The 10,041-nt window shown below is 33.3% G+C and overlaps 1 protein-coding gene across 7 annotated transcripts in view; it reads right to left on the bottom strand.

Moving 5' to 3' along the window:
• The window catches only part of Ppp4r4 (protein phosphatase 4 regulatory subunit 4), a 98,955-nt gene that overhangs the window by 60,877 nt on the left and 28,037 nt on the right, over positions 1–10,041 (bottom strand). For 4 of the 7 annotated variants that reach the window (XR_004518332.1, XR_004518333.1, XR_004518334.1 and 1 more), the window contains exon 2: positions 4,853–4,955. Coding sequence is in view for 1 of the 7 variants with exons in the window: in XM_010609245.3 (XP_010607547.2) it covers positions 4,853–4,903 (51 nt within the window). In the remaining 6 variants the exon portion in view is untranslated. Of the gene's footprint in view, positions 1–4,844; positions 4,956–10,041 lie in introns of those variants that run through there. The other 3 variants (XR_004518335.1, XR_004518336.1, XR_004518337.1) reach the window with 3 other exon arrangements.

Here is a 10,041-nt window from a genome sequence, read left to right as displayed (position 1 = left end):
AAAAAAAAAAAAAAAAAAGATTCAAAGATAAAAATATATAAAATATTTGACAAGAGTACAGTGCATGGCTGGGCATAGTGGTGTATGCCTGTAATCCCAGCACTTGGGAGGCTGAGGGAGGAGGATTGCTGTGAGTTCGAGGCCACCCTGGACTACATAGTGAGTTCCACTATCAACTACATAGTGAGACCCTGTATCAAAAAAGAAAAAGAAAAAAAAAGTACAGCGCCTGACACATAACAAGGTCTCAGTAAATATTTGCTAGTTATTTTATTTATACCTGATACTGTATTTTACTGTATAATCTTGTGATATATATGAACCAAAATACAAGAGAAAAAACCATGAAATGAATTTAATAACAACAAAATTTATGCACTTCATTATAAAGAAGGCATCTATGATACACAATATAATTGTATCATTACCATTTAAATTTTATAAAGGACTACAGTATTTTAGAAATCTTGCCAAATTTTTTCACTTCTAGATAACAGAATTTTGAATCAAATATTAAAGATCTAAGGGCCGGGGATTTAGCTCAGTGGTTCTGTGGCCTGCCTCACAAGTGCAAGGTCCCGAGGTCAATACCCCAGATGTTAAAATAACATCTAAGATTTAAATTTAATATAGTGTTAAAAAATTAAAACAGTAAAATAAAAATCACAGAAAAAAATTATTTCTTTTTCAAAACATATCCCAGGGTTAGATTGTATATCAAGAATACATTAAAGCAACTATGTTTTAAAGTGTCTCCACATGTAGGAAATTTAAACTGGGGGTCAAAATATTTCCTTCCTAGATTCTGACTTAAATTTAACCTTGAGGTGCTGCGCATGGTGGCGCACACCTGTAATCCCAGCACTTGGGAGGCTGAGGAAGGAGGATCACCACGAGTTCCAGGCCAGCCTGAACTACATAGGGATACCCTGTCTCAAAAAGACAAAAACAAAAACAAACAGCCTTGAGATGAGCCAAATGAACCACTTGCACTACCAAGCATTTTCCAATTTGAATGTAATTTAGAAAGTAAGCTATGGAAATACAATAGAATTAGTTCACTTCTAATGTTAACTGTTTCTGCATTTTATTTAACCTTAAAATCCCTGCATTTCTAAAACAATGAAAATAGCAGCTTATTTTTTAAAATACCATTTTTCAGTTAGTGTATTATTATAAGGATAAAATATGGTAAATACTTAAAAATATTAATGGTGAAATTTAACACATACAGCGAATAAAATTGTCAATATCATTTTATTTAATGCTCTTTAAGTTAAAGTTAAAGACAGGAGAAAGGATGAGCTCTAAAAGCTGCTTAAACTCCTAATTCAAATGAACCTTAGGAATAATTATTTCAGGCATAAAATATTATTGCTGATATTTTTAATTCTCTCAAAGTATATCATTCATATAAGACCCGTATTAGTAAATACTCAGATTATAATTCCCCATGAATTTAACAGACCATCAACAAGATGCTAAAAAGCATCAAAACTCCTGGGTACTCAAACAAGAAATCTGGATGTCATCCCTCACTTCCTGAGTCCAATCCATTATACAGCTCTCTCCATTCGACCTTGACAGATGTCTCAGATACCTCTACCGTGCTCTGCAGCCCAAGTTAGTTGTCTTAACCAAAGCCACCATCAAATATCATGAAGACCAGTGCCAGAGCTTCACACTTGTTCTGTTCCAATCCACTGCACACGGTAACCAAAATGATGGCCATAAAATGTAAGTGGGATTAAGTCACTGCCCTACTTTAAAAGTCTTCAAGGGCTTTCCACTGAAAAACCAACTGTTGTGTTCTCTGTCACTGACTATTTCTCTGGCCTCTTCCCAAGTCACACCTACTTGCTGGCTTTCAGCCACACTCGCCTCTCTTAGTTCCACCACGCTCTAGGCCTGCACTACACTCATCTCTGACTCATCATCACTTCAGTGTTCAGCTCTTCAAACAGCCTTTATTTCTTGGTGTTGCGTTTGTGTGTGTGTGTGTGTGTGTGTCTGTGTGTGTGTGTGTGTGTGTGTGTGTGACTAAGAATTGAACCTAGGGTCTTCACACTGAGCTACATATCCCCAACCTGTTAAGTTATAATTTGAGACAGGGTCTGGTAAGTTGCTAAGTTGACCAGGCTAGTCCTGAAATTGTGCTGCTCCTGTCTCAGCCACTCAAACTGCTGGCATTACAAGCAGTGGGCACCACCACACTGAGCTTCAAAGAGGATGTTCTTGCCAGGTATAGTGGTGCACACCTGTAATCCCAGCACTTGGAAGGCTGAGGCAAGAGGAACACAATGAATTCAAGTCCTGCCTGGGCAGCACAGTAAATTCAAGGCCACCCTAAACTACATAGCAAGACCTTGTCTCAAAAAAACAAAACAAAGGGCCAGGTATTTAGCTCAGTGGCACTGCGCCTGCCTCACAAGCGCAAGGTTCTGAGTTCAATCCCTGGTACCAAAAAGCAAAACAAAAAGGATTTTCTTGGCCTCCCAGGTCACAACAGGTCTCCTTTCTATTTTATCACTCTGTCTTTTAGAGACCTGATCATAAATAACAGTTATACCCTTTTTATTTTATATTGTTGGTTTACTTCTTTAAAATCTGTTTCTCCTTTTATACTGCAGCCTCTTGAGGTCAAGTTTCTTTTCTGTTTGATTCCCTTCTATTTCTCTCCAGTGCTGTTGCTTGCTACTTGAGAAGTACTCAGTAAATACTTACTGAAGGAGAATGCCATTATTACTAAATGCTCACTTTGGGATACAAGCTTGTTTCCCTATAAAATTAACTAAGAAATTTGACTGTGAGAAGATGAACAAAGTAGGCAGGAGACTTTGCCATGGCTCTATCACTGGGAAGCAATCACTCCTACAAGCAAGGTAGATGCAAAGAGGGCATTAACCAGAGTATCAATAAGTCTTAAACTCTGAGTGCAGTGACATTTAAAATCATTTCCACATCCTAAGGATGAGTTTTTTCATCATTTGAAACAGGGTTGATTAATTAAACATTAAATTCTCCATAAAAGCGTTACTGTTGGAGTTGCCCCTTCTAATATTCTTCATTCTTCAGCGCTTTTCATAAAGTAAAAACAATACAGTGCTCCATTATATGTATTTGACCTTTCATTCTTTTCCATAGTTTTTAGGTCTTCCTGACATAGGGCTTAATCTGAGACTCCTGTACTTTTTTCCAGTAGCTCTTCCAAACTCAGTACAGGGCAAGATAAACAAGGTTTCTAATTAAATGGTTTTTGACTCATTAAAGAAATGAAGGAGATCATAAGTAAATGTTTTCTGAGTACAAACTGATTAGCATGTACTTTCTTTGTTTCCATCTAATCAGTCCTCTGATTTATGGATCAATTTTAAATACTTTAAAAGCTCATTAGAACTCTATCTTCTACAACTCAATTATACCTATAGTTTCAGAACATCCATTTGGTACTGTGTATAAATATGTTGTAAATATGAGTATACTTTTCTTGCTTTCTTCGGTGCTAGGGATTGAACCCAGACCCTCCCAAGTATATTCAAATACACACATAACCTTTATACATTCCCATAAAATTAAGACTTCTTGGGAGATGTTAATTAACCTCCTTTACTGTGAATCCATTAGGCAAAGAATTTTGGCAAAATAACTTCAAGACTGCTGAAGGTCACTGCTTTCGACTTTTCATCTTTTATTCTTGCTTTATACAAATTTGGACATTCAATATGCTTTCTGTGGAACAGATTAGCCAGTTCAACACTATGCAGAATGTGTAATACTTTGGGCTTTACATCTTATGTGTTTACTGACATTAAGTCTGTAGTCAAGAGGCCCAAAACACTTGTTCCTTTCCTCTATTATTTAACTGGCATTTCCAAGTGTCATACTAAGTTTAGGTCAGTTACTATTTCCAAAACTGAATATGAAAAATAAACCTTGTCAGTGTTTCTTTGAAATTATGGCATGATTCTGGGGAAAACAGATGTGAAAAAGCTTATTTCACTTGTGAATCACATGCAATGCCAAAACAAATATCACCTCTATTCACCACTGTAACCATTAAAAACTATCACACCGCCTGCACAGAAATGTGGACATCTTGCAAAAATAACATAATTCTGACCTAAATTGAAATAACTAGAAATATGCTATATATGCCTAAAAAATAAAACCCGAGGTCACACAAATAGCTACAGTGTTTTAAGCATATATAAATTAATAAAAATTTAAGAAAATGGTGATAACTAAACACAAAATATACAACACTCACTACAGCAAACATTACCTCCGTTAGCATGTGCACAATGTGACCTCATTAGCAAGAGACTTACACACAGATGCAAATAAGTAATAAATGTGATTAAGTATTTCATGCCAATATCAGTAATCAATATTACACAATCTAACATGATAGTAGATAAAGCATGTATGTTCATAGCAGGAAAACTAATTCTAAACGAATTAAGAATTAATAAAACAAAGTTGTAATGGCTATAAAGTAATCTTTATGCCAAGATTTTTCACGAGTTACCAAAGGACCTTTATTAGGAATATCAGTTAAACTACATTATCAATGTTGTACAAAAATACAATAGTGTATTAATTTATATTTTAGTCATCAAGATATCCATGATTTTATAATAATTAAGATTTTTAGATATCAAAAAGTTAATTTAAAAATACCTCTACTGAAAAACTTTCTTAAATCTTTACAGTGTATGGCAATGTTTTTCCCATTCAAATATTAGATACAAAATATCAGCTTTGCATCAAAGCTCCAAAATTTTCTCCCAAAAATGACAATATGCTACTGGGAAGAAATGAGAAATTTAAATCTTATTTCATACCAACTTACTCTGACTTTTGGCAAAACTCTCCGAAGTGTCTCAGTAGGATTCTGTCGCATCAAAAATGGAAGATTTGCAATCACACTTGTTCCTTGGATATCTTGACCAGCACTTATAAAGAAAACACAAATTTTAAATTTGTAATCATAAACTCAATTGTTGGCTTATGATAATAAAAAGAATGGACTGATTTAGAGTTGTAAACATATCACTGAGATATAAAAATAAAACTAGGAATAAAATTTCATTAAATCATAACAGATACATGAAAATATTATGGTTGTGCTAAAATAAGATTCTCTATAAACATGTCTTTAAGTCTTGAAACTATTAAGTAGTTACCTTAAAATTCTACATCATTTTCCCATGACCTGTAAATTTGTACTTCATAAGTATGTATATATAAAAGTATGTATATATATATGTATATATAAAAGTATGTATATATATATATATATATATACATATATGTATATATATGTGTAAAAAAATCACTATAGTAACAATAATCATAGCAAAAACAGGGATAGCATCAATATCAACTACAGCAAATCATACAACTTTCTTTGAGCACAGTGAAATTACTAGTTTTAATAAACTGATTTCATGAGTTGCCAGAAACTTCTTAAAAGATACATATATACCATACTCAAAAATTTATCCAAGTATACTTACACAACACCTTTTCGATACAATATTCATTAAAGTTTTACCATTATAATCTCTGTTATACTCCAGTACCCTGAAAAGTATTTAGATTTTTCTAAAAACCTATTTCCACGAGCTACAAAAAAATCCTTTGCCATTTTAAAATTCAGTAGTGGGATGGAACCCATGGCTTCCATCCTGCTAGGCAAGCACTCTACCACAGAGCTACATCCCCAGCGTAACCCTTTGCTTGTAAAATATTTCTTAAGTGACATTTCTGCAAGTACTTGAAATGTATAGAAAAGATGCTAGAAAATGACCTCAAGGGGAATTCACATATTTATAATGCACAGCAACATAAATATTAATTGCTAATGCCATAACATTTGCTTATTTGAATTCTTTTTATTTCTCTTCAAATGGAACTATTTGAGTTTTATGTACTTTAGACTTTAATACATTCTTAATTTTTTAAAGTAGCAAGTTTTTGCTTCAGAGTTTTATCAATTCTGTACATAAAAAGCATATTATGAAAAAAAGGATATTATGATTCTAAATGAAGCTATCCTGCTGTAAAACAGTAGTCTGTGAAATATATGACTGATTTTTAACTGTTCTCACTATTGTCTAAGTGAATCCTTTGACAATGAATTTTTTCTAAGTGAATCCTTCAACAGATAAACTGAGAAGGCAAAGAGACAAATGTCAATTGTGAAACAAAGTTTCAAGATGGGGTGAGAATAAAAAAAGGGAAATCAAAGTTGCATTTACAAATACTGTTCATACTGGATCAAATGGTGGCCCTCTAAAAGGTATGTCCACACTCTAATGCTGGAATCTGTGAGGGTTTTCTAAATTTTCAAAAGGATCATGAGATGAAGAGATCATTCTGAATTATCTGAGTCTCCCCTAAATCCAATAACACATGTCCTTAAAAGAGTAACTCAGAGGAAAATACAGAACAGAGGAGCAGTTTGAGTAGAGCCACAAGACGTGGGGTGCAGCCAGGTCAGGGAATGCTGACTCCCTGCAGGAGGGAGGACTGCAGAACCAAGGAAGTACATTCTGTTGCTTCAGGCCACCACCCCCTTATGATAATTTGTTACAATGGCCAAAGAAAACAAAAATACTAATAAGAACTGAAGGGGGAAAGTTCAGCAAATACCTCTCCAAAGGATAGATGAACTGATGGCTAACTGGATAAACAGATGTCAGGAATATTTAATATTGAATATTCAGTGAATTCTACTAACTTTTAATAAGGAAAAAAGATTGTCTTTAATACCTCACAAATCTGAATGCAAAACATTTCCCAGGAAGGTAAGAAGATAACAGAAATAAAACAGAGAAGGCAAACAGAAAACACAAAATAAAATGGTAGACTTTAGCTGCAATGTCAACAATTACATTCGATATAAATGGGCTAAACACATGAATTAGAAGACAGGGTTTTGAATATTGGATTAAAAACCATGACAACTAAGTGAAGCCTATACAGAGCTCACTTCAAATAGAATATCAACCAGTTGAAAGTAAAGAATGGAAAATGATATATCTTGGAAATGTGAACCACAAGAAAGCAGAAATTGCTACATTAATAGCAGATGAAGTAAACCTCTGAGAAAAGAAAATCACCAGAAATAGACAGGGATGCTATATAATAAAAATAATAATAATAGAGAAAACGAATGAAACAGAGTTGGTTATTTTTAAAGATCAATAAAACTAACCTCTAGCAAGAATAACAAATTAAAAAAAGAGAGGGGACAAACTATAGTACCAGTATCAGAACTGAAACAAGACAACAGTACAGACACTGCAAACATCAAGAGGACAATAAGCAAATGCTCAGAATAATTTACATACAAAATAATTTGATGATTTAGACAGAACGAGCCAACTCCTCAAAAAACAAAAACTGCCACATCTCACTCAGTACAAAATAAGTAATCTGAATAATTTTACAACTATTAAGAAAATTGAATACATATTTTTTTAATTCTTAAGAAAAATCACTAGGCCCAGATGATTTCACTGGAAAATTTAATCAAATATTTAATGGACAATTAACACCATGCTACACAATCTATTTCAGAAAATATAAGTACAGAGAATACTTCCTAATCTTTTGACAGTGTATTAGCCCTCAAACCAAAACCACATAACAACAAAAAAAACAGAGAAATATCCCTCATGAATATAAATGTAAAAATCCTTAACAAAATATTATCAAATGAAATACACTACAACATAAAAGGAATAATTAGGAAAACATGGTCATATCAATGCAGAAAAAACATTTGACGGAATTCAATACATGTAACAGGAATTACAAAGTCAATTTTCACTTGAGTCACTCAGAAAATATACCAACAAAATGTGTACTTCTATACTGAAAATACAGAATAAAAGAAGTCAAAGGTTATCTAAAGAGTGAGAGAGGCATGCTCTGCTCATGGACTGAAAAATTCAGAATAGTAAATATAGCCATACTTCTCAAAGGAATATATAGGTTTAACACAATTCTCATCAAAGCCCAACAAAATTTTGGAGAAAACATAAATAATATTTTTCTAAAATTTATATGGAAAGGAAAAAGAATAAGAATGCTTAAAACCATTTTGAAAGAGAAAACTGAAGTAGGAGGAATCTGTTCACCTAATTTAAGATTTATATATACAGCTACAGCTACCAGGACTGTGCTTTACTGGTGGAGGGACAGAGACATAAATCAATGGACAGGCAATTCAGTGGTGATAAGACAGCTCCAACAAATGGCTCTGTGTAACAACTGGAAATCCATAGTCACACACACAAAAAAAGAAAAGAAACAGATAAACCTTGACATAAGCTTTACACTAACTCAATGAATCATAATGAACTTGAATGTATAACAATAACATTTGAATGTAAAACATAATGAAATTTTTAGGAAAAACACAGGAGAAAAATCATGTAGGACTACATCAAGAATTCTTCAGCTTTTACAGATCTATAAGGGGAAAATTGAAAATTTTAACTTTATCAAAATTTAAAACATTTTCACTGTGAAAATCCCTGTAAGAGATGAAAAGACAAGCCACAGACTGGAAGAAACCATGTCTGACAGAGGTTTCGAATCTATACTATAAACAAAGAACTCTCAAAAATTAACAGTAAAAAAACCACACAATCCAATTAGAAAATGGGGGAAAAAAAATAAAGAGACACTTTAGTAAAGATGACTGACTGCAAAAATACACTGACTGCAAATAAGCACAGTAAAAAATGATCAGTACAATGAAGCATTGTGGGAAAAAAGGTAAGACCACAATGAGCTATCACTATACAATTAGGAGAGTGGCTAAAATAAAAATGATGAGGCCACCAACACAAAGAAACCAGATCACTCCTTCACTACTGGCAAGAATGCAAAGTGGTTCAGCCACTATGGAGAAAAGTTGGGCAGTTTCCTAGATAACTAAATACACAACACCACATAATCCAGCAACTGCACTCTTTGGTGTTTGACCCAAAGAAATGAAAAGTACGTTCACACAAAAAATTTGTGGATGAGTACTTACAGCACCTTTATTTGAACACAACAACATATATATATCTCCAACCAAAGAATTCTGATTAGTAAAAAAGGCAATCAACAAAAGATTACATATTGCTTACATATTGGATGATTTCTTTTATACAAAGTTCTTGACAAATTTACACAAATAGACAACAAATTAGTAGTTTCCAGAAGTTAAGAAGGGTTATATAGGTTCAGGAAGGAAACAGGTGTGACTCTAAAAATGTAACATCAGAGATCCTATGGTGATAGAAATCTTGGAATCTTGACTGTATCAATGTTAGAATCCTGGCTGTGAGTGTTATGCTATTTTTTGAGATGTTACTATAGGGAGAAACTGGTTCAAGGGTGTATCAGTATCTCTGTATTATTTCTTACAGGTATATGTGAATACACAATTATTTCAAAACAAAAAGTTTAGTTTTTTTATAACATTTTTAAAAATTAATTTTATTGGTACATTTTATGTAAACAACGTAATGACATTCACTGTTGGAAATTTGGACCTTTACATAATCAATCTTAGTTCTTATTTTTTCCCATTCCTCTGCTCTCCCTTTAACCCCTATCTACAAAGAATTTGTTTCCATTATTTTTCATTTTCTTATATTAATTCCATTGCCTTCTTTTTCCCCACCCCTCCCACTTCCCCTTCCCCTTTGTCCCTCCACTTCCTATTTCACATTATCTATTATACCTTTTAGTCCTTATTTACACTTTCAGTTTTTCACACTAGAGAAACTATTCGGTATTTACACGTGTGTCCTATTTATATCATTTAAGAGTATCACCTCAATGTGCATCCATTTAGCTATAAATGTCTCTAATTTCTTTCTTATGGCTGAGTAGTAGTATTCCATTTTATTTTAAAAGAAAACTTTTTCTTTATCCAGTCTTGAGTTGATGGGCAATTGGACTGCTTCCAAGTGTTAGCTATTACAAATTGTGCTGCTATGAACATGGGTGCACCTATATCACTGTGGTATG

The sequence above is a fragment of the Fukomys damarensis genome, unplaced genomic scaffold, assembly GCF_012274545.1.
Source record: "Fukomys damarensis isolate Sample0158 unplaced genomic scaffold, DMR_v1.0_HiC HiC_scaffold_21, whole genome shotgun sequence".
Classification (NCBI taxonomy): Eukaryota; Metazoa; Chordata; class Mammalia; order Rodentia; family Bathyergidae; genus Fukomys; species Fukomys damarensis.
This window is presented reverse-complemented; position numbering and strand designations above follow the sequence as displayed.